Source organism: Muntiacus reevesi, chromosome 2, assembly GCF_963930625.1.
Source record: "Muntiacus reevesi chromosome 2, mMunRee1.1, whole genome shotgun sequence".
NCBI lineage: Eukaryota > Metazoa > Chordata > Mammalia > Artiodactyla > Cervidae > Muntiacus > Muntiacus reevesi.
In genome coordinates this window covers 280,045,485-280,072,579 of record NC_089250.1, presented here as the reverse complement: position 1 = coordinate 280,072,579, position 27,095 = coordinate 280,045,485, and the positions used below count along the sequence as shown (strand labels likewise).

General features: G+C 46.5%; 1 protein-coding gene across 8 annotated transcripts; it reads right to left on the bottom strand.

Moving 5' to 3' along the window:
- Nucleotides 1-449: 449 nt before the first annotated feature.
- Nucleotides 450-27,095, bottom strand: LOC136161835 (zinc finger protein 154-like). Of its 8 annotated transcripts, none has more exons than XM_065926946.1 (6): nucleotides 26,921-27,095; nucleotides 26,523-26,769; nucleotides 25,507-25,666; nucleotides 22,102-22,225; nucleotides 19,058-20,864; nucleotides 450-669 (listed from the first exon to the last, which is right to left on the bottom strand). In XM_065926946.1, exons 1-6 carry the CDS (start codon nucleotides 27,003-27,005, stop codon nucleotides 588-590), a joined length of 2,505 nt encoding a protein of 834 aa, XP_065783018.1. In that variant the 5' UTR covers nucleotides 27,006-27,095; the 3' UTR covers nucleotides 450-587. The 8 variants fall into 8 exon arrangements, 6 of the variants coding, with proteins under 6 accessions (XP_065783018.1, XP_065783020.1, XP_065783021.1 ...); XM_065926948.1 differs by having other exon boundaries at nucleotides 26,523-26,667; XM_065926949.1 differs by having other exon boundaries at nucleotides 25,507-25,652; nucleotides 26,523-26,667.

Sequence of the window (27,095 nt, the reverse complement as noted above, 5' to 3'; positions counted from 1 at the left end):
CTAGGCTGGGTGAATGCTGCACACAATAGAAATCTGCCTGGTGGTTAGGGGTGATATGATTTCTGCTACAGAACTGGCAGTGACATCAATCTGGCACGGGTTCTGGACAGGTTAAAAACTGCAACACAGCTCCCACATACCTGAAATTAAGTGGATGTTTGGATGAATGAGGTCCAAAACAGGCAAATGGCATCTTCATAAGGGCTCTCCTCCAGTGTTGCTGCACTCAACAAAGAAATCATATATACCTGCACACTGAAGGTAGTGCTCCCATTTGAAATTTGTGGTATCCAGTGAGATACGTTCTTCAGCTGAAGGCTTTCTCACATTTGCTGAACTTATAAGGCCTTTCTCCACTGAATTCTCTGGAGCATACTGAAGCTAGACTTAAGCTACACGATTTTCCATGTCTGCCATACTCACAAGGCATTCATCCAATGTGACATTATTCTGTTTTAGGAGCCTAAAGATTAATTTCCCACATGCAAATACGCACAAAGCGTTTCTCCGATGTAAACATTGTAGTGGTCACTGAAGCTGGACTTATGGGTAAACGATTTCCCAAACTCACTGCACTTACCAGGCCTTTAACAAGTGTGAACTCTTCGGTGTTTAATAAGGCTAGAGCTATGGCTAAAAGATTTCCCACATTCACTACACTCATAAGGCCTTTCTCCAGTATGAATTCTCCTGTGTTTAATGAGGCTGGAGTTTTGAGTAAAAGATTTCCCACATTCGCTACACTCATAAGGCCTTGATCCCGTGTGAACTCTCTGGTGTTTTAAGAGACTGGAGCTGTAAGTAAAGAATTTCCCACATTCACTGCACTCATAAGGCCTTTCTCCAGTGTGAACTCTCCGATGCTGCAGAAGTGCAGAGCTTTGGCTAAAAGATTTCCCACATTCGCTGCACTTGTAAGGCCTTTCTCCACTATGAACTCTACGGTGTTCAATGAGGCTAGAGTTTTGGGTAAAGGATTTTCCACATTCATTGCACTCATAGGGCCTTGATCCAGAGTGAACTCTCTGGTGTTTTATGAGACTGGAATGGTAGGTAAAGAATTTTCCACATTCACTGCACTCATAAGGCCTTTCTCCAGTGTGAACACTCCGGTGTTGAAGGAGTGCAGAGCTTTCGCTAAAGGATTTCCCACATTCACTACACTCATACGGCCTTTCTCCAGTATGAATTCTCCGATGTTTAATAAGGTTGGATTTGTTGCTAAATAATTTTCCACATTCATCACACTCGTGAGGTCTTGCTCCAGTGTGAACTCTCCGATGCTGAATGAGGCTAGAGCTCTGTCTAAAGGATTTCCCACATTCCCCACACTCATAAGGCTTTTCTCCTGTATGAACTCTCCAGTGGTCATTGAGGCTGTAGCTTTTGCTAAAAGATTTCCCACATTCACTACACGTGTAGCATTTTTCTCTAGTGGGGACTCTCTGGTGCTGAGAAAGTATATGTCTGCAACTGAAGTCTTCAGTGCATTCTCCAGGGCTGTAACGAGTTTTCCCCCTGTGAAAGGCTGCTCCACACTCAGTTCTCCTGTTTGACTTATCCCTGGTCTGTGTGGACTCCCCACAGGAAAGTGACTTCTCCAACACAAAAAATCTGCAGTTGTTCATAAATGAAGCTTTGCCCATCTTGCTTTTGAGGTATTTCTCTCCAATGTGCTGCTTGCGGTGCTGGTGTTTTACACTGAAATACAAGTGTTTCTCCCATGCCCCAATATCATACAGTTTCTGCTTCTGATGCTCAGTCAAGTGCAAAATGTCTCCCAAGTCCAGGTCACATAGCTCACAAAAATGGGCCTTCTGGGAGAACATGCCTGCTTTGGGAATCCTGACCTGTGACAGTCCATGTATAGAAATGTTCTGTTCAGAAGGTGCCTCTTCATCCTCTACTCCATGCCAACAACCTGAAAACAAGTAATGCTGGTGAAGTGCACACTGACTTTGGTAGGAGGGGGTAACTGCTACACAAGTTCAGGGTAATAAACCCAAGAATCTCTCCATGCGATTGTTTGCAGAAACAAAGAGTTGGTTCTGGTTGAGGATGGGGCTGCTTAGCACTACTGGGCTATCAAGATCAGAGAATGGGAGAGACCTTATGAGGTGAAAGGCACAACCATGTGGTGGACACAAAGCAGAGACAGGGTCTGCAATTCATTCCTCAACAACCAACTTTCAAAAGGAACTTGTCTTTTGGTAACACATGAACACTGTATAAAAAGGCTGTGTCACATACACACACTCAAAAGAATAAAAATTAAATAATAATTTTTAAAAAGCTGTGTCAAGACCCAAGAAAATACAACTGTATAGGGCACCTGGTGTTGCAGGACTATTTAAGAATGTGTGCACACCTCATGAAACAATACACAGAGCCCAATATGGAAAGCACTGTAGATGCAGTGGTAAGAAAAACAGGTGAGAGAGGAGTCCAGAAATGTGAGGTTAACCACAGGTTGGAAGTAACAGTATAAGTGACAAAAGAAATCATGAATCAGCAAAGTGTCAAGAAAGGGGAAGAAGGAAAGACACAAATGAAGTGTGGCCACTGGAATCAAAACTCTAGTCAAACACAATAGGTTTCTGTTGAAGTTTGAATACAGCACTGTCATCATGTCTCTTATGTGCTATTCGATGCAGGGCCAGGCTCCATCTGAGCCATCTTGCTTGATTCATATACATCCTGTGAAACTCTGTGGGCTCTCCAACCCGATTCCACCCTCTCAATGATCAAATACATGGCACTCTCATGACACAAGAACCAAGGAATTCAAAATCTATGATAAACCATAATGGAAAAGAATAATGAAAAGAATTTAAAAAAAAATAATAATAAGAGTGCAAGTCAACAGGAAGGCTAGTGTTGGATATGCTAAAGGAAGGAGAGCACAGTGCACAAATCTCAGCCCAACCAACCACAGCACCAACCCAGGGAACTGGGGAAGGAAGCAGTGTCCAGGGTCCTGATGTGAGGACAGAATGCTCCTGGGGAAAAAAAGGGCAGAGACAGTTCAAGGAACAGAGATGAGTTTGACAGTCTTACCCAAGGAGATTACAAGTGACAAGTTCTCCAGCATCACGCTGTGGTACAGGCATCTCTGAGCATCATCAAGGAGACCCCATTCCTCCCAGGAGAAGTACACAGCCACATCCTCAAAGGTCACACTGACCTGGCAAGATGAGGACAGATGAAATCATAAATAGCCCCCTTCTCAAGAACAACTATCCACTCCCCCCGCCCCAAAACATCCACCCCGTGCCCATCTTCCTCCCAAACTCTCCAATTCAGAGAAGAAATCAGGCCCTGGCACCACTAATGCCAATGTCTTCAAATGGTCCCACTTATCACTGGAACCAGTCATCTACAGGAAGAGGTGGGTAGGTAGGTATCAAAGTTGTTGACCTGGCATAGAGGGATCCACACACTCGTGCCCGGATATTTGACTTATGTGGCCCAGGTCACATAAGTCCCAATTCCAGGACCCTGGTGTCATCAAGGATATTCCCTTTTCGTATGCATAATCTGTGAGATTGGATCAAACAGCAACACGACTATAATCACCACCTCCTCACTGTCCCACACCCCAGACTTCTAGACTTGTGTATTTAGCTGCTCAATTAATGCCACCACCTAATGCTCTCAGAAACATCTCGGAAGTGTCTAATATCTCTGGAGAATATTACTCCTATTACCAATTTCCTCATCAGAGCTCCCATTATCATACCTGTTCAAAACAAAACAATCCGCAAGAAGTATACCTGAATCCTGTTTTACTCCCTCATCCTTCACATCAGAAAATACAACGTGGGACTTCTCTGGTGGTCCAGAGTCTAAGACTCCAAGCTCCCAATGCAGTGGACCGGGGGTAAAATCCCTCGTCAGGAAACTAGATCCCACAAGTCACAACTAAGAGTCTGCATGCTGCAACTAAAAATTCCTCGTGCCACAACTAAAATCCTGCACGCACAACGAAGACTCAAGACCTTTCATACCTGTTTATGATGGCTGTCAGAAACAAAAGTCCCTTCATATAACCCTGGCCGTGGGGTTTCTCCAAGGCTTCCAGATCCCAAACTGGGGACAAGGCAGCAAAAGCTCTCAAGAAACCACAATCCAGAGAACATGTGGCTGGCGGTCAGGGCCAGTGAGGAAATGGGACACCCTCCCAACAGCACCTGGCGTGCTGGCTCCCAAAAAAAGTGCCTCTGTAGCCGCAGGAAATGTGGAAATCTCCAACTCTTGAGGGATGAGTCTGTGGCGGGGTTTGATGGGCTCAGGCTTCCCGATACCCCTGCTTGGCCCTGAAGACTGGGACGCTGGTACCCATTCAGTCTCGGTGCCGCAGCGCTCGCTTCGCCCTTTAACAGGTGTCCCTCTGCCTGTCACCCTCTCCCACGCGCCATCACACTATCAGAAACAGCGTCCCACCCACGACAGCCTCACCGTCCTAGACCCTAGGTTTTTAATGTCTGGTGGGGTCAGGGCTCGGAGGACCAGCGTTTACCTGAAGCGGGTTCTTCGCCGCTGCCGCTGCCATCGGACTCTGGGGGCGGAGCGGGGCCAGGACAGGAGAGAGTAGACGGGTGCGGCGGTCCCGATCCGAGGCCTGGGATGGGGCACCCCGGGCGGCGGCGTCGAGCCTGAGCCCCGCCTCTGTGCAGCGGGGACAGAAACTCTCTCTCGGACTTCAATTCCGTCACCTCAGGATTGGCCCAGAATTCCCCAACCTTTCACACAGGTTAAACAAAACCGCGAGCAGCTAACATGGCCCCCAGGCGGAGGAAGCAGGAAGTTCCTCCCTCACGTTACGCGGCCTCCTCTTTCTAAGCTCTCATTGGGTAGTATTGCTGCCGCTCGACTCTGAGCATTGTGGGTAATGTAGTCCCCATAGATTCCCCAGAGAGCGGGAACTGGGCTTCTTGCAAAGGTGGCCAGGAGGGGAGTTTGGGAAGTGGCACATACAGGTGAGCTTCGCCCCCTGTTAAAGGGATCATGATTGCATTTCTGCCAAGTGCTCTCTGCAGCTGATCACCCAAGTGTTTGGAGACATGTTTCAGACTCGGTGAAGCTAAGCATGCTCCCAGAGGCCACAAATACTATTTTTTGGCGTCAACCAACCCCCGTCACGGAGAAGGCAATGGCACCCCACTCCAGTACCCTTGCCTGGAAAATCCCATGGACGGAGCCTGGTGGGCTGCAGTCCACGGGGTCGCTGAGTCAGACATGACTGAGCGACTTCACTTTCACTTTTCACTTTCACGCACTGGAGAAGGAAAGCAACCCACTCCAGGGTTCTTGCCTGGAGAACCCCAGGGACGTCGGAGCCTGGTGGGCTGCCGTCTATGGGGTCACACAGAGTCGGACACTACTGACGCGACTTAGCATTTGCAACCCACGTCAAGGCTACAGATAAAAATAAAAAGATTATTTGTAGAGTCTTTCAGACATAAAACATGCCCACTGTTAGCATGAGCTAATAAACTTTATTTCCACTCAAATGCATTGACCCCAAAGCATAAAGTCAGTTTCCAGTATATGTACATTTGATGAGGGACAAAATATTCCAGATTACCTTCTGTTCTGTCATGGGAGGAGAAGCGGGTGACAGAGGATAAGATGTTGGATGGCATCACCAACTTGATGCACATGAGTTTGAGCAAACTCTGGGAGATAGTGAAGGACAGGGAAGCCTGGCGTGCTGCAGTTCATGGGGTCGCAAAGAGTCAGGCAGGGCTTAGTGACTGAAGAAAAACAGCAACAAACTTCAGATTATGGTGGTAAAACTATTAGGGGGCAGGCAGGGGGTGGTGGAGTCTGTGCACTAGGTTTTTTGTATGAGTGCCTGGTTTGGGGCTTTACAAACACACTGAGGCAGGTAAGTGGCCTCAAAAGGAATGTGTCAGGGACAGGATAGTCTGGCAGATGGCTAGGCTTCCAAGGGGAGAATAGGCATTAGATGGATGTGTGAATGCAGAAACAAAAGATTATTGAAGCAAGATGTCGCTCAGACTGGGGCTGGTGCTTATTCACCATTTCAAGCACTTACCAGGATTCTGTGAGTGCGTAGGATCTGGGGTGCTTTTTTCAGCCTGGAGACTAAAGTCTAGGGCAAGCCTGGTTATTTATGAGAGTCATGAGGGCTGGAGTGTTCCATTAAATGGGATTGAACTTTCAGTGTGGGTTGGGTGAACAGAAGAAAGTTGTGATGGCTGAGAGTGCAGCCCAGGAGTGGAGAGGGTCACATGTGTCTGAGACCAGATGTGTTCTGAACGGCAAAGTCTGAGGCAAGGAACTGCCCGAGTAGTGAGGACTCCATAGAAAGATTTGGGGGTGCTGCAGCTCAGAATCATGAGACATCCCTGGAACTATTCAATCGTGTCTGAATTGGCAAAGCGCACTCAGGGTGTTTTTGCCAAGCTGTGGTATAAGGCCTAAAATTAAGGCTGGTATTACAGTGTGTGTTGTAAAACCACGAGGACCTCAAATGGCCTGAGTGCTGGTTCTCCTCACTCTGCTCTTGCACACAAGGTCTCCTAACCCAACAGTCTTCTTTCTCACGAGGATTAAGTGGAGTTCCTGCTCATCCCTTCTCAGTTCAGTTCAGTTCAGTCACTCAGTTGTGTCCAACCCTTTGCAACCCCATGAATCGCAGCACGCCAGGCCTCCCTGTCCATCACCAATTCCCGGAGTTTACTCAAATCCATGTCCATCGAGTTGGTGATGCCATCCAGCCATCTCATCCTCTGTCGTCCCCTTCTCCTCCTGCCCCCGATCCCTCCCAGCATCAGGGTCTTTTCCAATGAGTCAACTCTTTGCTTGAGGTGGCCAGACTACTGGAGTTTCAGCTTCAGCATCAGTCCTTCCAATGAACACCCAGGACTGATCTTTAGAATGGACTGGTTGGATCTCCTTGCAGTCCAAGGGACTCTCAAGAGTCTTCTCCAACACCATAGTTCAAAAGCATCAATTTTTTGGTGCTCAGCTTTCTTCACAGTCCAACTCATCCCTTCTCAGGCAGTTTCAATTCCCTGTCTTCCCTGGAGATACTCAGGTAGGCCAACAGCACCCTCCCATGGAATCAGGAGACATCCCTTCCTACCGACATTAAGGAAGCTGATCTCACTCTTCTGAGAGTGCAACTCCGATGTGGCCATGTGTGTGTGTGGTTTCCTCCACACTTGTTCATTACCAGAGAGTTCTCGCCAGAGAAAGATGTCACATGTGCAGTGAATGTGGGAGATCATTTAGCCAAAGTTCAAGCCTCATTAGACACTGGCAAAAAAGTGTTAAGAGTACAACCAACATGGGTGACCTTTTAGTCAAAGCTATAGCCTCAGTAACCACTGGAAAGTTCACACTGGAGAAGAACCTTATGAGTGTGGGGAATATGAGAAATTGTTTAGACAAAGATCCAACCTCATGAAACACCAGAGTTCACACTGGAGAAAAAGCCTTTTAAGTGCAGTGAATGTGGGAAATCTTTTAGCCAAACAGCAGTTTTGTTCTATATCGGAAAACTATACTGAAGCAACGTATGGGGGAATTGTTTAGTCAAAGATCCAACCTCCTGAAACACCAGAGGATTCACACAAGAGAAAGGTCCTATGAATGCAGTGAATGTGGAAAATCCTTTAGGGGAAGCTTCAGTGACTGTAAGAGTTCACACTGGAGAAAGACCTAAGTGTGACCAGTGTGAGAAATCCTTCAGCCAAAGCTCTAATCTCACTTGACACCAGAGAGTTCACACTGGAATGGGCCTTATTAGTGTGTTAAATGTGAGGAAGCCATAAGTCAAAGGACTTACCTGCTTGCTTACAAAACTCACACAGGAGAATCAACTCAGATGTGCAGAAAATGTTGTATTTCCTCCTTCAGTAAAATAACACTCAAGGCCTCTTCATCATCTGCCTGAACTGAACCTCCTACATCAACATAAATTCAGGGATGTGGGAGGTGCATAACACACCTTAACCTACGCAGTCCTTTTTTTTTGGCCACGCCATGGGGCCACTGGGATCTCAGTTCCCCAACCAGGGATCGAATACCTTCCCCCTGCTGTGGAAGTGTGGGGTCTGACTGCTGAGCCCCCAGGGAAGTCCCAGTTAACCTACCCAGTACCCTCGCCAGCTTTCTGTGGTATCAGCTCTGTAGAGATACGGAAGGCACTGAATCTCTACCACCCCGCAGGTGCCGACTGTGCATCACTCGCCCACCCCAGTATGTTGGGAACGGGAAATCGCAGTGTTCCCCCATTCCCCTGGGGACCTCCTGGGAGGCTGGAATACCCTTTTCTGATTAGTTGGGGCAGGGACTTGACACAGCTGTGATCCAAAGGACTCCATTTGAGTTCTGCTGGTGACTGAAAAGATGGAGTACCTTTTGGGGGGATATTGTTGGTTTCACATGACCCTCATGTTGGAATTTCCAGCCTCCAAAGCACGGACCCGGGAGCAGCCTGCCTGCAGTGTTCTGGTTTTCTGTTGTAACAAAGGCCTTATGGTTTCAGTCAGCTTTAATCTTGAGTGTTCTATTCACTTTATGGGGTAGTTTGAAAACAAGTAGATTCCGCCCAAATACATGAAACAGAATTCATGGGATGCCGACCCTTGTGTACCTCACGGGGGTGGTGGGAGGTGGAATGGTAGCAGTTCTCTTGGCAGTTTGGGCTTGCTTTGCCTTGCTTTGAGTCAGAATGCTAGAATTTTTTGTGACAGAGTATATCCTAAGGGGAGAGTGTGACAACCTCGAATACTTCTGGAAACAGCATAAAACTGTCTCTTCTTCACAGGAGACACTGCTCAGCAGTGGTGAGGGAAGTCTGTTCCCCGGGTCCTGGAGGGGAGCCATGTGCCCTGATGGCCACCATTCTGTATGTCTGGGAGTGAGTGTCACTGGTTGAAAGATTACAGGGGGAATGATAATCTTTCCAGGCGCAGAAAGCACAGGAGACTACAGCCGACTGGTTGGAATGTTCCTCTTTTAAAAGGGCATCCTCTGTGCTCCAGGTGCCACGGCTGTGAAGGATGAGGAGCTGCACAAATTCTCAGGGCCTTCAGAACTGTGTGTCTTGTGTAGCTGAGGGCCTCGTCAGAAAGTATCTGACGGTCTTAGGGATTCCCGTAGCTTCTCTGGGCTGTACACCCTAAGGCCACTGCTGCTCAGACAGGAAAACAAGGAGACGATGGAAGACCTCTTGTTCCCATGACATGGCTTTTGTGACCCAGCCTGCAGTCCCTCCTACTGACTCAGGTGTAAATGGTCTTCTCTGCTCACCAGTGTTTGCTACTGTTGAGGCAAGGTGCTGATCCCAGGGCATTACAAGGGATGTGGTGGTGTCAACAGAGGTTTGCTAAGCTTTATTTTTCTAAAACAGTAAGAATTTTTGTTTGTTAAAGCTTTTTAGGTATAGTTAATAGACAGTAGTGTCCATATTTGAACTGTACCATTTGATAAATTTTGACATTCATATAAACCCATGAAACCATCAAAAAATCATAATAATTAACCTATACATTACACAATATTTACCTCATGTCTTTTAATCATCTCTGTCTGCCCTCCCTGGCCTTCCAGGCAAACACTGATTTACTCTATAATAAAATATTCTGCATTTTCTATAACTTCTTATGAGTGGAGTTATATAAAGTGGTTAGTCTTCTTTCCCCTTGGTGTCCTCCTCATGCAGTGTGTTTATTTTGAGATTCATCAATGGTTCTGATGTGGGTAGTTCATTTTTTATGTTGTTGAGGAGTATGATACTCTGCGTATACCACTATTTGTTTATTCTTTTATTTGTTTTTGGATATATGAATAGTTTCTGTTTTTTAGCTCTATCAAACAAAATTGCTATAGACATCTCAGTACAATTCTCCAATATGGACGTATTTCATTTCTCTTGTCTAATACCTTGGAGTGTGATACCTGAGTTACAGGATAATAAATACATAACTTTTCAAGAAACATCACACTGTGACCTAGAAACTGTTTCCTTTCGTGTCTCTGTCGGCAGTGAGAGACTGGCTCTTGCCTGTCTTCACCAACAGTTGGGCATGGCTGGACTTTCACAGCTTTGGCCCTTTTAATAAATGTGCATAACAATATCTCACTGTAGTTTTAGTCCCACTTCCCTGATGTTTCATGATGTTAAGCATTTTTCTTTTGCTCATTTGCCACCTTTATGTCTATTAAAATGTTCATATACTTTGCCTGTTTTTAAAAAATGAGTTTTGGCTATTTTTGTTTTCATTGGCCAGTAAGAAGATAGTGAAACAATAAAGACTTATGTTGAAACTTCATTCATTCTTCTTTACTAAGGAGGAATTGTTTTTACTGTTCTGGAATACTGGAAGATATCTCCCCCAACTTTTTTTTTTGTACAATGACCTCATATAACTTACAGCTAATTTTAACTTTTATCTGAATTTTTAATATATTCTCCATTACTTTAAGTCAAAATATTCAACAATAAAATAAATAAAGGGAAGTTGTCTGGTGGCCCATGGTTAGGACTCTGGGCTTTCACTATTGTGACCCAGGATCAATCCTTGGTCAGGGAATTGAGATCCTGCAAGCTGCCCAGAAAAAACCCAAAAAAACAACAAAACAGAACAGAATCCAAACCAAAACAAAAAAAGAATCCCCAAACAGAAAGTCAAGCCATGATTTGTAATGTTGCGTGTTTCTCAGGTGTCCCTATGAAAAGAAGCAAGGGGGCCGTTATGGACTTAAGTGTATGCCCCACAATTCACATGCTGAAGTCTTAACATCCAGTATTGTAGGAGGAAGTAGAGTCTTAAAAGAGGTTAAATGAAAAAAAAAAAAAAAGGTTAAATGAAACCACTAGGGTGGAGCCTCATCCAGTGTGACTGGTGTCCATAAAGGAAAGATGAGGAAGGAAGGACAGACACACAGAGGGGAGACCGTGTGAAGACACAGGGCCAAGACTGCCATCTGCAGCCAAGGAGCGCCATCCCAGGGGAATCGCTGCTGTTAACTCCTTGACCTCAGACTTCTGGCCGCCATATCCGTGGGAAAATAAGCTCCTGTTTAGGCTTCCCACTTTCAGGCGCTTTGTCATGGCACCTTCCGCAAACTGTCAGAGGGGCCATCAGCACCCAGGAAGGAGGGGGTCTGAGGCACCCTGGGAGTAGGGAGGCTGAGGACACTCAGGGGAGGGGCTCCCCTGGGGTGAAGGAGGCCCGGAGGGAAGCTGGGGACCCCGCGTTAGACTCCCTGAGATGCTGGGCTGTGGGCTGGATTCTGGGATCCCCACCCCTCACAACAAGAGACTCTCCCTGTAAGTCCCGGCCCGTAGGAAGTGGGGAGAGGGAGCAGGCCTGCCTTGGGAGCTGCTGGAAGATGCTTAAAAGCTCCTGGGGTGGGGCGGGGGGTGGGGGGAGTGGGGGCAAGGGGAGCAGTGAAACTCCAGCGAGTTACTCACTGGGGTCACAGTTCAAAACTAAAGAAGAGATTCAGAGTTTCACACACTCGAAAGTCTGCTCGAGTTGGGGACCTCAAACAGGATTTGCAGAGAGCCTCCAAATGTGGGTTTCCCACGGGGGCACAGTCTCGTTCCTTACACTATCCTGCTCTCTCTGGGAAACGAATCACACTCCAGATGGTGGCATGAGACCTGGGGTCTCTGCCTGAACCAGGAACGTCCCACGTACTGTATCACTCACCATCATCTACATGAGTGCGTTATAAGGCTTCCCTGGTGGCTCAGCGGTTCCACCCCTGACCTGGGAGGATCCCACATGGCGCGGAGCAGCTGAGCCCCTGAGACACAAATACTGAGCCTGCACTCTAGAGCCCGGGAGCTGCAACGAGAGAAGCCAGCTCAATGGAAGCCTGTGCACCACAGTGAGAGAGCAGCCCCTGCTCACCGCAACCAGAGGGTGAAGAGCCATCACAGCCATAAGTAAATAATGAGGGAAAACCGAAAACATTGTAAAATTTAAAAAAAAGAAAAAATAAATAAATAAATAAATAAAATAAAAAAAGAAAAAAGGGTGCACTATGCAAATGTCCCTGGCTCTGCAATGTGAGGAGACAACATGCTGTTTCCAGAGGGCACCTGGCCGAGCAGAGAGAAAACAGGAACACAGTCTGAAATTGCACTACGAAGATTCAGTTTCATCACCATAACAAAACTTGAACAACTTTAACCTTGAGGAGTACACTAAATAATCAGAGAAACAGACATGGTCTGACTGACATTCAGGATCTTATCCTGAACTCAGTGAGAAACATTTCCTCATCACTTGCCAGAAATAAATCCACAGGAAGATTCTGAGTATAGGAACACACTCCAGATGGCACATCATTGTCCTATGTTCATTTTCGTGGACGTTTAACACAAGGTCAGTACACACATCTAAAAAATGATCTGTGACCAGACTATGGATCAGGGAGCTAGTGAGTAAATACACAGTACAAAGCAAGAGAGAGTGACCAAATGGACACATTACAATGGAAGAAGAGAGAGAACTGTGTTCGAAACCACAGGTAATGAAAAAGAAATGGAAGTGGCATAATTCTCCTAGTGTTACAGATGTGATTTTGAGTATGGAAAATTTACAAGAAGCTTACAAAATAATTTCTTCAAGCTATAGAAAGTGAGAAACAATTCATCAGAAAGAATGGAGGAGAGGGCGGAGCTATGAAGAGAAAGTAAAATCTAAAGTCAAGAAAATTCTAATTCAGAGACAGATAGGACAGTAGGAAACATCTTCAACAATGACAATTAAGACTGACATAACCACAGGTTGGGAATTGAATGGAAGTTCATTTTCTAACAAAATTGTAAAGATATACATTTCAAAAGAGAGGAATCATAATAAAATTCCAATGAAGGTTTGTTTTTCTAAGCTGGTAAGCATAGTCTGTCAGCCCTGACATCAAGAGAGTGGATAGGAGCAGTGTGTGAAAGCGGTGGACTCACGAAGAAAGTATTTTCAGAGTAGTGGCAGAAACCACAGCCTGGTACTGCCGTGTTCCATGCTGGGCGTTACTCTAAATCTCAGTCCATTTGGGCCATACGCCTGGCACCACCAACCTCATCAGGACATCTGAGGTTCAATTCCTGAAGCGACGGCGGGGCTACACGCTAGGGATCTGAATGTATGTGACCAGAACCCTCCTGCAACTTCCTTCTACAATCATGAGCTTATGTCCTAAAACTCTTCTTAGAGTCAGAGGACATGAATGATAACTAGTTAACAATCAGTTTTCTCCATTTAGGTTTCAGTCTTGCTTATTTCAATGGTTGCACCTACTGTGAAGAGTCAGGAACAAGCAGTGAGGTTTCCCCCTCACCCCAACCCCCCACAACCTAAAGGAGAATGTAGACTGTGAGTGGGTCACATATGACACTGGGCGTCCCCGTCACACGTCTGTCCCAGCAACCCGTGACTGCGGTGGTGTGAGCGCCTCCACGCATCTCACAGGCCCCTGGCATGCTTTACACGCACCCGAGTGTGTGGTCTGTGTCTGCCAGGCATCTTCTCTAACGTGGACGTGGTATGCACAGGTCTGGCTCCAGGCAGTGAGAAGCGTCAGCATTCCATACCTGACAGGCTGGTGTCCCCAGCCTGTTCATGGAGCAGCCTCAAGTTCTGCTGAGGTGTGTATCACACACCTGACCCACCGTGTTCCACAGACGCGTGCTGCAGATCTCTGAGCTGTGATGCAGCGTCACCAACTATGGTACCGTGTGGCGTACGAGGTGGAAGCAGAAGACACACCGTGCTTACTGGTTTGTCATCATCACAGAACTGTCCCTCTGGAAAAGACCTCAGGCAGTATCTACGGTGCCAATGCGGGAATGTGGGGGAAGGGTGAACAGCTTAAACAGAACAGAAAGTTGAGATATAACTGACATACATTATATTACTTTCAGGTGTACAATGTGATGATTAAATATTTGTATATGACGTCATTTTGTGAATTTAGTGAAATCCCACATTTTGTTGACTGAGATTCCAGTAGCAACTGGCCTAACTCTGGTGCATGTATTCATTAGTGAAGCTGAGTTAGTAGAAATTTCAAAAGCCTGCATCCCTTAACATTTAGTATCAAGAGGGATTATCCAGACTGTCTTTGATGATCCTGAAAAGAATTATGAGAAGATAATTGCTAGCCTTCAAACTGAAGCTGAAAAGGCTGATTTACAGTTAAAAGAGCTGTATGAAGACTGTGTACCAAACTATTAAAATTATGAGTTCTTATATTTTAGAAATGCATGCTGAAGAGGTTATACACTGACATATCTGGGATTATAAAGTAAATGTAACCCGCTAATCTACATGGAGATAAAGAACAATGAGAATGATACGTCATGATGAAGACTGGGAAAGTGTTCATGGGATTTCATAGCAGTCTTTTCTACTTATGGATACATGTGAAAAGAGCCATTACAAAAGGTAGAATATGTGTGTATAATTTTATACACATATAAAGATAAATGGAAAGATAAACAGAAATAGGCAGGAGAAAATCTGGTTTCAAGGATGCAAGCATGTATGGAAATATAGAAATATGTGTTTCATTTTTAAAAATTTATTTATTTAAATTGGATAATTACTTATCAGTATTGTGATGGGTTTTGCCATACATCAATACAAAGTGTACATTTTAAATATGTACAGTTCAAGCTAATCTTATATATATACATATATATATAGTTGTTCAGTCGCTAAGTCATATCCAACTTTGCGACTTCATGGACTGCAGCATGCCAGGGTCCTCTGTCTTCTACTATCTTCTGGATTTTGCTCAAACACACACACACACACGCCTATTTTGCCATGCCTTGCAGCTTGCAGCATCTTAATTCCCTGAGCAAACACTGAACCCAGGCCTACAGCATGGAATTGCCAAGTCCTAATCACTGCACTGCCAGGGAATTTCCAAAGTTAATTTAAATCAAACTGTTTTTAAAAAGCAAATATTTAAAACATGACACTTTCTAATCACTTGACACTTTTGTTATTATCTGTTTTTTGAGGTTATTTGTGGCTACTGTATCAGCATGTTGGAAATAATTAATAATGTGTTACTGAAATATCTTACCAACTTCATGTTCAGTGACACCATTTTGGCAGTTTGAAATTGACCATGACAATATTAAAAAAAAAAAAAAGATAAAGAAATTGACTATGACATGAATATTTACACCAGGGAAATTAACACAAAGACTACAAACCTAGGACTGATTTAATGTATTACTGAATATTTAGTCTTAAGAATGTAGTGGAGAATGTGTTAATGCTGATTAACTATAAAAGTATATAGTGCATGTGGACTTCAGGTTGTACACAGGGCAAAAAATTGAGGACAAATAGTTTCCTTTCAGTATTCAAAAACAACTGTACCATAAGATAGAGAAGTCACATTGCCGAAGAAAGAGTGGAATTCCAACATGTGTGTTTGTTGCTACACTGTCTTATTTGTTAAAATAATAAGTAAACACATAAAAAGAAAGTAATCAAAAGTTATAAGTAGTCTTTTTACCAAAGAAAATAAACAGAGGGCAAATAAATGCATGAAAAAATGCCCAACATCATGAATTCTTAGGAAAATGGAAATAAAACCAAAAAGCTACAACCACACACTCATTTTAAGGCCTAAAATTTTAAAAGATGAACTATATCAAGCCTTGGCTACGTTGAACAGGAACCGCAATTCTTATACACAGTCAGTAGAAAGACAAAAGGGAATGAACGCTTTAGATCAGAGATGGGCAGGTGTTAAAATGTTAAACATCTACCTACACAAGTAACAGTCTGGGAAATACAACATATTCTTACAAAGAACGAATGCAAGTATTTAAAGCAGTTTTATTTGTAATACCCCAAACCTGGAAATAACCCAATGTCCATACACAGATGAATGGATAAATAAGGTGGTTATCCAAAGAACAGAAGACTACTCAGCAATTAAAAAATAATTACTCATATAAGCATCATTGTTGAATCACAAGATAATCATGCAGTATGAAGTAAATCAGTTTTTAAAAAAAGGATATACATCTTATGATGCCTATTTAAAATTACAGAAATAACAAACTAACCTATTATAAAGGAAAATAAGTAAATGACTCAATGATTATCTGCAGGGCTGAGGAGAATAGGGAATGAAATTCCAAAAGGGCATGAGGTAAATATGTGAGAGTTAAAGTAACTTTCATGATTGTGAAGCGTAGCATTGATTGCAGGGGACCGAGCAAGGAGGGGGCTTCCCAGCTGTGATGATAGTTTCACAGCTTTACACAAATGTCAAAGTTGACCAAATCACACCCATTAGGTAAGTGCACTTTGTAGTATGTCAGTTATACAATCCAATGTTCAAGGGTTACCTTACCCTTTGCTAGATCTTCATAACGCCTTAAAAAGTGGTTCCAAGTAAAAGCCTGGATGTCCCACTTCTCCTGGTTACTTAGGTTGGGAACCCTGGATGGTCTCTACCACTTCTCCTTATGCCCTGGGAAGCAGCCTTGCCTCAGTGGCAGCAAATACTGGCAAGCAATGTCGCCACTTGAATCAACAGAACTGCTGGCTGGGTCACAAAAGACATAACCTTGGACTACGGGATTGCCCTTCTATCTTTGTTTTCCTACCAGTACAGCAGTGGCCTTGAGGGAACAGCACAGAGATGCTATGGAAGCCCACAAAGCTCACCTACAGGAAATGCAGTTACAGAGGTCCCAAGAATTTCTCACACGTTGATCCCACAGTATATGGTCACTGGAACATTTGTGGATGAACTTTCACAAGAGGCATGTTCTGTCTAATTTACTCCAGTCTTCTCAACCCCCTAATAATCTGGTGCTTCTGCACCAATGAGACCAGCCCCCTTTAAAATTGAGTTCCCCTGCCAAATTTATGGTTAACATCTCTACTCAAAATTGCATTCCTTTTCTTGTCCTGTCTCTGTTCCACTCAGGATTGAGGACTATCAAATAAAAGCAGGACCCCGTGGGTCCTCCTGGGCATAAAAGTTCCTCCATGTTCCTTGTTTGTTAGTATTGATAGAAAAAGGCTTTAGTTTCCAAGGCTTTCCCTGAGTTCCAAAGAACAGATTCAAGCAGCTCCTAATTAAGGAAGTGAGGGAATATAGAAACGAAGGAAAAGCAGTCAAGAAAGAAAAGTACTGACAGCTTAAACAACGCTGCCATTGCTGCCGTTTAGTCTCTAAGTCCTGTCTGACTCTTTCGCGACCCCATGGACTGTAGCCACTAGGCTCCGCTGTCCAGGAAGTTCTCCACTCAGGAATACTGGAGTGGGTTGCCATTTCCTCCTCCAGGGGACCTTCCTGACCCAGGGATCAAACCCACGTCTCCTGCTTGGCAGGTGGATTCTTTACCACTGAGCCCCCTGGGAAGCCCATCATAAACAACAGCTCAGCAATAAAACAGAGTCCTAGTTCCTCCTCAAGGGATACATAGAACAATCTGACACATACCTTTGAGCTGTTCTGTAGAAATGAAGACCCCCACCCAGGTGGAAGATGATGACTACATGCTGACCACAAGCACACAGACCCCAGCCTGGTTGAAATGAGCAGGTTGATGATTCAGAAAACTGGAACATCACCGTTAACTCAATACTAAACAATCAGAAGAAAGTTCATGAGCAGCAACACTCAAACCAGATGTTGCCTTTAAGAACTCTTCCCTGAAATCCACTGGGGAGTTCAGGTCTTTTGAACATTAGCTGCCTATTCTCCTTGCTTCTGTATATGCGTGCTCAGTCCCTTCAGTCATGTCTGCCTCTTTGCAACTCTATGGACTGTATCCCACCAGGCTCCTCTGTCCATGGTATTCTCCGGGCAGGAGAATCTCCAGCTCTAGGAGTTGAATCTGCGTCTCCTGCATTGCAGGTGGATTCTTTACCACTGAGCCCCCTGGGAAGCCCCCTCCTCGCTCAGTACCCTGCGATCAATGCTACGCTTCACTTCACCACAACCTGGAGTCAGCAGACTGGCTGGGCTACACCTGGGCAAGTGAACTTGAGTTTGGCTGAGTAACACCAATGACTCTACCTGATCCTTACAGTCTAACAATAAGTGACACCAGCCTATGAAAATTTGTATATCATGGCACAGAACCTGGGGAAAAGCCCCCCTCAGTGGGACTAGGAAGTATGTAAACAGGGGAATAAAATTGTCACGTTGCTCACAGAAGCACTGGGGGTCCTCAAAACAAAGGCTTCCTCTTTAGGGTGACTTCTGACCTCTCCAAAAATCCTGGCAGCAGTCCACCAATTAGGACCACAAGACCCTGCAGTCTTTCTTGCAAGGCCTTGGGGAGCAATGCAAATTAGACCACAGCTGGGCAAAGAGCTATTTATTTCCTGCCATAAGGTCCCAGAAAGCCCAGAAAGTTTGGGATTCCCACAAAATCTGTTCACTCCTACATTCTCATCTATCACAATTCTGCTTCCAAACCCCTGTGGATGAGAGAATAGACCTGCCAAAATTAAAGTTGCAAGAGCGGGCCTTTACAAAAGATCACAAACCAGAGCAATGTGCAGCAAGCAGTTCCCAGGTTAGTAAATTAGAACCTGGAAAAACTCATCACTAGTATGACATGAGAACAATCATGTCCCTGAAAAAGGTAGTTCTTCTTAGAAAGCTGAGTATAGGTCCTTTGAACCAAAACTGGGTCAGGTCCATTCCCTGGAAAATCAGACAGAAAGGAATGGAGATCTGGCTAAGGGTCTGGGCTATTTATAACTTCCTTAAGCAAATGTGAGAACACAGAGGTCAGTTTTCTTGAGACTGTTGGAGTGGTGACTGACGTAGAGAGGTGAAATGGCTTCAGTCAGAAACTGAGTGTGACATAAATCTAACAGCTCTGGGGAGGTTAGAAACTACAATGCATTTCCTTAAAGTTGCAGATGTAACTGAAAGTTATGTGGAATCTTGCATGATGTATGCTTGAATTAGAGAGGTTTAAATTCAGGTAAATGGCTCTCACACAGTCTCCTCCAGTGTTGTTATCCTGAGTGAGGAAATAAAACATTCCCTGAACATTTAAGACTTCTCTCCAGTGTGAACTCTCCGGTGTCTAAGGAGGTTAGATTTGCAGCTAAAGGATTTTTCACATTCACTGCACTCATAAGGTCTTTCTCCAGTGTGAACTCTCTGGTGTCTAAGGAGGCTAGATTTCCAGCTAAAGGATTTTTCACATTCACTGCACTCATAAGGCCTCTCACCAGTGTGACCTCTCTGGTGTTGAGTGAGAATATCACTTCGGCTAAAGGATTTTCCACATTTGTTACACTCATATGGCTTTTCTCCAGTATGGACTCTCTGATGTTGAATAAGGCTAGCATTTTGGCTAAAGGATTCTCCACATTCATTACACTCATGAGGCTTTTCTCCAGAATGAATTCTCTGGTGGTGAGTAAGGCCAGAGTGTTGTCTAAAACATTTTCTACATTCACTGCACTCATAAAGTCTTGTGCCAGAATGAATTCTCTGATGTTGAATGAGCTCAGTTTTTCGGGTAAAGGATTTTCCACATTCAGTGCACTCAAAAGGTCTTTCTCCAGTGTGAACTCTCTGATGTTCAATGAAGACAAATCTGCGACTAAAGGATTTTCCACAAACATTGCACTCATAAGGTCTTTCACCAGTATGAACACTCCGGTGACGAATGAGGTTAGACAATTTTCTAAAAGACTTTCCACATTCACTGCACACATAAGGCCTTTCTCCACTGTGAATTCTCTGGTGTTGAATGAGGTCATATTTGTAGCCAAAAGATTTCCCACATTCACTGCATTCATAAGGCCTTTCTCCAGTGTGAACTCTTTGGTGCCGGAAAAGGCTAGAGCTGTGTCTAAAAGTCTTCCCACATTTGGTGCATTCATGACGTCTTTCTTCAGTGTGAACTCTCTGGTGTTCAATGAGCTTGGATTTGTGGCTAAAGAATTTCCTACATTCACCACATTTAAAATGAATTCCTCCAGTAAGTTGTGTCTGTTGGTGAATGAGTTTGGATTTGTGACTGAAGATTTTTCTGCATTCACGAGTCCTTTCTCCAGTGTGAATTCTCTGGTGTTTTGTAAGACTAAAGTTGTGGGTAAATAATCTTCCACATTCTCTGCATCCAGAAGGCTTTGTACCACTGTGAATTCTCTGGTGTTTAACAAGGCCAGAGATTTGGCTAAAGAATTTCCCACATTCACCACACTCACCTGGCCTTTGTCCAGTGTGAATTTGCTGGTGCTGAATAAGTCTGTAGTTGCAGTTGAAGCCTTTACTACATTTGTTACAGTGATAAAGTCCTTCTTTAGAGCAGAGGTTTTGATCTTGAACAAGATTGTGGTTGTGGCTGTCAACTTTTTCACATTCACCCCACTTGTAATGACTTTTTTCAGTGTGAAAGGCCTGCTCACTCTTTCTGCCAGTCTGTGATTCCTCATTGTTGCTTGTGGCCTGGTGCTGGAGAAGGCCCAAGGTGGCTAGGCAGTCCTCCCCAACTTCCCTACTGGTGAAAGGCGTCCCTGACACCAAGAGGTTGCAGCTCCTCACAAATGAGACCCTCTCCACATCGCGTTCACAGGGCTTCTCTCCACCATCATCCCTCTGCTGCCAGTGAGAGTCTGCACTGGAACAGAAGTGTCTCAAACATGTACTAACCCAGCCTGCTTTCCTAAAAGAGTGTATCGTTCGGTGCTCAGCTTGGTGCAAAGCTTCTTTTAAAATGGGGACACACGTCTCACAGGGGAGGATCTTCCAGGTGGATAGACCTGCCTTAGAAACCCTGACCTGTGATTCTGCTTCTACAGATAACCTCTGCTCAGAAGGGGCCTCCTCATCTTCTGTTCCATGCCAACAACCTGAAAGCAGAAAAACGCTGAGGAAATGCATGCTGACTTTGGTGGGAGAGGAAAGACCCATTACAAAGGTGTGTGAGACACAACTGAGAATGAATCATGGGTTTGTTCTAAAAACAAGGGAGTTGGGGGCAAACTGAGGAAGTGTCTGCTTGGCAGCAGTGGGCAGCCTCTGAAGATCATAGAATAGGGGAGACCCCACCAGACAAAGGACACAGGGATGGGGTGCGCCACGTGGTGCGGAGGGAAGGTCTCCAACTCATTTCTCTGCCAGAAACCTTCTGCTGTGGGGAAGGCTGGTGTGTCCTGGCCTGGTAAAATCCAACGGGAACTGAGTAACTGGGGTTCAAGGACTGTTTAAGGATATACGCACACCTCGTGATACACGTACAGGTCAAGGTAGAAGAACACCGTAGAGGGAGCAGTGCAGAGTAACAGGTGATCCACGGAAACTACAAAGGTGAAGGTGGTGAGGAACCGCAGTCACAGATGAAATGGCAAGCCAGCGAAGTCTCAGGTATGGGGGAGGCAGAAGTGAGGCATGGCCAAAGGCACTACTGAACGCAGGGCAGGTTCCTGAGTGGACCTGAAAACAGCCGTGGTGTCACGTCCTCCCCCAGCTGCCATGCCCCAGGCCCAGGAGGCTCGCTGCTGAGACCATCTCACCATGTCTAGTCTGAAAGAAGCAGGATTCTCTCTGTACCCTCCACTGTGTAGCTACTCAGAACCTTAATACTGCAAGTCTTATTGAGTGGCCAGCACTGGCCTCAGGCAACTTGGCATTGACAGTATTCAGTAAAGAAAACATTACAAAGAACAACCGAGGAAAGAGTTCCAAGAACAGTGCATGGTTCATGTAAGTGATGACCATGACCTGGCACAAGCAGTCACAAAGAACTCTTAGCTAGGAGAAGGGGGAAGAATTGGAGGACAGAGATCTGGACACAGTCACTCCATCAGAGAGACGGCAAGCAGGATGGGATTCATTAGGTGGCCTTAGACTCCTGACTCCCAGACCCATCTCTGCACTTCTGGAGGCAACAGGTGCTGGGGGTGCTTGGGGAGTCCACTGCTCAGGGCACTACACACAGCTCAGCGCTGGCATCCACAGCACCACTGACAAGAAAGTGGAGGAAGTCAGCAGAGCCTGGTCCAGCTGTGGGAAAGGCAACGCTAATTCGGGGGAAAGGGGAAAACAGGACATCATCTCAGAACACGAGGCAGGGTGTGAAGGTCTTACCCAGGGATGCGACAAGTGCAAAGTTGTCCAGCATCACACTGTGGTACAGGCGTCTCTGAGCCTCATCCAGGAGCCGCCACTCCTCCCGGGAGAAGTCAATGGCCACATCCGTAAACTTCACACCCTGTCATAACGGAGACAGTGCGTTCCACCATCTGCTTCCCTCCTGGGACGCCAAGTTCACTGTGCCACGCTCCCCCTGCCCTGCCCCCCCCCACCCCCCCCACCACCAATTTACCCTCTGCTCACTCTACTTCCCAACAATGCAGAGGAGATATCAGGCCCTGATGCCATTAGAGTCACTCTCCTTATATTCTCACTGACACTGTATTTTCCCACTGACACTGTATTTTCCCACATCTACAGGCAGATGAGCAGACAGGTGACATCTGACCTCTGGGTCTGGGATGCAGGCCACATGACCTCTTGTCAATAAGGTGGGTGTAACGAACACAGGTTAGGGAGACAGGCTGGCCACAGGGAGGGTGTAATGATCTGACACTGGTCCTTCCTTTACCCTTATATCCCCACAACAGGTTCCTGGGGCCATTAGTTCACACTACCTCTTCATATGCACATCATTCTTTGTTTTTTTATTTTTATTATCAGTGTAGGAAACTTTATTATTCAAGATTCCAGGCTCCTGGCCCACCTTGCAAGCAGGATTTTTTTTTTCCTTTCTTTTTAAAAAATTTTTTAGTTAATTTATTTATTTTAATTGGAGGCTAACTACTTTACAGTATTGTAGTGGTTTTTGTCACACACTGACACGAATCAGCCATGGGTGTACATGCGTTCCCCATCCTGAATCTCCCTCCCACCTCCCTCCCCAGCACATCATTCTTTGAACCACACTTTGCTCCCGCAGCTGTATGCTGCAACTTCAAAGGTCACAAAGCCTTGCCATGATGGGGATAGTTCATTTCATGACCAGCTTTCTCCCTCGGATTCTAATTTCACTACCTTCCCTGTCCATCACCTGCTTAGCCTGTCCCTCCCCCATGATGGTGAAGATTTCCAAGCTGAGGTGGCACTGATACCCACTGTCTCATCATGGTCCTACTGATCACTGTGTCAACCCTAAACAACAGGCAGATGGGCAGATAGATGTCACCTAAGCTCTGGAGCTGGCACATGAAGCCACAACACCTCACTCTTTTCAGGCAATGCCCCCCGTGTTCCCCAGACACCACCAATCACAGGCTCTCACTCTTCGCTCTTAGGCCAATACCAAGGCCCTGGAGCCAGGAGTTCACGTTCACGCTCCACGTGTACAGTATTCCTCCCACCACACTCTCTCACAACTGTACTCCCACAGCAGCAGGGCCCTCCTGCTTCACACCATAGTCATCTCCTTGGCATCTCCATTCATAACTCAGCATATGTGATCTACACAATACTAGTCAAGTTCAAATACGATCAAGTTCTACCTGAGACAGTCAAGGCCGAACCGACAAAGGCAGCCTAGAGTCCTACTATGAAAGCCTCCTTCCTTGACTGTCCCTTGCTTCAAATTCATCTACTGAGAACCACATCTGATCTCAGATACCCATGGCTGCCTCCACTTGTACTGCATTTGATGAACCCTCGCCAGTCACAGCTTTCCTCTCACCACCTAACCCTCATCCAAGGCCCGACACCTGCCCTCTGCACCACCTGTGACTTTTCCAGAAGACTATTTGTGTCTCAGATCTGATCTGGTAGCCAGACTGGAACACCCCAAGTCCCACAAAGGATTACTTCAAAATCCTGCTGAGTTGGTAGAGCACCAGCTTCTCTGAAATACTGATGATGCCTCTGCATCCAGCTCACATCCACTGATCCCTCAGAGACCTTGGCTGTATGCCAAACCATTTGCCCTCACAACCCTCTCTGTGACCACCTCCCTCACCTGTGCAGTGACACCCACCTCCCATAACCAGGGGTTCAAGTTAAGAAACCCAGTCCTCAGACCCTCCCTCTTCTTCCTGGGCTATGATTACCTTTATCATCCTGACCAAGATTTCCTATAATAAAATGATCTACAACTCCTCCCTCGTCTACACATTCTCCCCTACCTTTTGGATAAGCCTGCACCCCAAACTCCTCCTCAGAGTTCCAGATGCCCACAAACTGTCCTCTGAAACATCTCATACCCTTAAGAAGCCAAGAATAAAACTTCTGATATCCCCAATGAAAATTACCATGACTATGGACTTCCCCATCTCAGTTGGTGGAGGCTTCAGATGCAAAAACCAAACTTTCACTTGACCCATGACTCCTACCTCTCGTCCTCTCAACCTCAAAATCAGAAAATCCAAGTTGCCATACCTAAAACACCAACCCAGAATCCAGCCACTTCTCCCACGGCCACCACCCTGGTCCAGCAACCAGCACCCTCACCCAGACTGTAGCAGTATCCTCCTCCTTGCCCTTCTGATGATACCCTGAGGCCAGTACTGTTCTCAATGCTGCAGCAACACACAGTGTGTTGCGGTCCAGGGCAGATCACCTCTCTCCACTGCTCCAAACCTCTCATTGCTCCCAACACCTTTAGAAAGGATTAGTCGCTCAGTAGTGTCCCACTCTTTGCGACCCCATGGACTATAGCCCACCAGGCTCCTCTGTCCATGGAATTCTCCCAGCAAAAATACTGGAGTAGGTTGCCATTACCTACTCAAGGGGATCTTCCCGACCCGGGGATCTTCCCGACCCGGGGATCTTCCCGACCCAGGGTTCCAATCCTGGGTCTTCTGCATTGCAGGCCAGATTTCTTTACCATCTGAGCCACCACCTCCAGAGGAGACATCCAATTCTCACAAGGCAGTTCCAGGACTACCTCCTGCTCCACTGCTCCCAGTCCCACGAGAAAAAAAAAATACCTGCAGGTCTCTGAACCATCTCTACCCCCGCCTCCAGGACTTTGTACTTTCTGGTATTTATGCCTAAGCTGGTACTTTCCTTATCTCCTTCGACTGGTTGCCAACAATGGAAACCACTCTATCTAACTCTAGGCCTGGAATGTGTTCATGGTCCCCAGGCCCAAGGCCTGGAAGAGTGGCAGAACAATACCAGGACGCTATTATTCCAGAGACCATAAGAGTGGGGTGAGGACTAAGGAAACTCTGAAATAAACTGCACAAACGACTATCACTCAGTGATTCCATGATATATAAATCTGTGGGAAAAGGGAGGTCATTTGAGAATTTGAGACAACCACGGCCAGCATCCTTGGCTCAGGACGCTTAGTACCCTTGGCGAGCCCAGGACCCAGATGAGCTCAAATGTCTGAGCCCCAACACTGTCTGTCAGTCACAAGCCTCCAGCCACGACCACCCCACTGTCCTGGACCCTGGAGCCTGGGCTGCGGGCACTCGGGGATTTACCGTCTGGTGTGGCGAGGGTGGTGGGAAGACGAACGTTTACCTGTGGTGGGTCCCTTAGCGTCGTCACCACTGCCATCGGACTCTGGATGGAGCAGAGTCTGTAAGGCGCAGAGATCTGGATCTCTTGACTGTTTTGGGTTGCCCCGAGGTACGCCGCCTGGTGGCTCAGCAGGTAAAGAATCTGGCCTGCAATGTGGGAACTTAAGAGACAGAATCCAATACTGCAAAAAAGAGTTACAAAATCTTTCCACTCTCCAAAGCCTGTTCCAACTGGCCCTCCCCTGGTTGCTCCCTTTCTTGGGACCATTACTGCTTATTATCTTACTCCTCTTACTTGGACCCTGTTTCTTCAATCTCTTTCAAAGGTTTCTCCAAGATCGGATTTGAGCCATCTTTCAAGACCAGGTCAAGACCATTCTTGGGAGCCTCACCTCGACACCAGAAAATGGGGACCCTGGGCCCTAGTACAATCCTCCGTTCCAGACCCAGAGCTGTCGCTCTGACCCAGCAGGAAGTAGCCAGAAAGACACGGCGCCCTTTCCCCCCATCTTTTTATGACTTCAGGGTCTGGAATGAAGGAGTTCTCGGGCCTGGAAGATATCGACCTCAAGGGCCCTCGCTGAACCAACTGACTTCGGGGATGACAAAACTGAACTTTAAGTCCCACCCCGATACTCCGGGCAGATTGAATCAGCCCGGGACCCTCCACCCCCTGGACCGCCCCCCACCCCCGCCCCGCCCCTGTTCATCCACAAACTGCCAGCTCAGCTAAAGAATACTCAGAATGCCCCACCTGACTAAATCTTCCCGTGTAGCTTCTGCAAAAGCTCCCCTTAAATATGAAGCCTCCCTGATCCCGCAAGTGCTCAGCCTGGTCGTTAGACCGACAGTCGCCCCTCCTTGCCTGAATAAAGTAACCTGTCTCCGTTGAGGTTGTCTTCCTTTCTTCGTTGCCTCGTCTTGAACTATACCTTACAGCCTGGGCTGCGGGCACTCGGGGACTCAGGCTGGTGTGGCGAGGGCGGTGACTGCTCGGAGGACGAACGTTTCCTTTACCTGTGGTGGGTCCCACAGCCTCGCCGCCGCCGCCGTCGGACTCTGGATGGAGCGGAGTCTGTCAGGCGCGGAGATCTGGATCTCTGCCTGTTTTGGGTCGCCCCGAGGTACGCCGCCTGGTGGCTCAGCTGGTAAAGAGTCCGGCCTGCAGTGGGGGAGACCTGGGTTCCATCCTCGGGTTGGGAAGATCCCCGGGAGAAGGGAACGGCTACCCACTCCAGTATTCTGGCCTGGAGCATTCCATGGGCTACAGAGCCCACGGGGTCGCAAAGAGTCAGACTCGACTGAACGGCTTTCACTTTCACGAGGTGTGCCGCCTCCAAATCTCGGGCCGGCCTCTGTGGAAGCCTCCGGCTCCTTCTCTTTTAGGACCCCTGGCTCTGAGCTGGCAGTCTGACCTGCGTGAGCGGTGCTTAGGCGCTTCAGTCGTGTCCGACTCTCTGCGACCCTACGGACCATGGCCCGCCAGGCTCCTCTGCCCATGGGACTCTCCAGGCAAGAATGCTGGAACGGGTTGTCATCTCCTTCTCCAAACCCGACCTCAAACAAGGCAAACCGACCGCCACAGGGAGG

Bases quoted from the DNA above. Each gene is read 5' to 3' on its own strand.
- LOC136161835 (XM_065926946.1), bottom strand. From the start codon at position 27,005: ATGGGCAGAGGAGCCTGGCGGGCCATGGTCCGTAGGGTCGCAGAGAGT. The intron at 26,770-26,920 runs GTCAGACTGCCA...TGGGCTCTGTAG, and splicing joins CCTAAGCACCGCTCACGCAG to CCCATGGAATGCTCCAGGCC. The intron at 670-19,057 runs GTCTTAAATGTT...TACTGGAGAAAG, and splicing joins AGAGTTCACACTGGAGAGAA to GCCTTATGAGTGTAGTGAAT.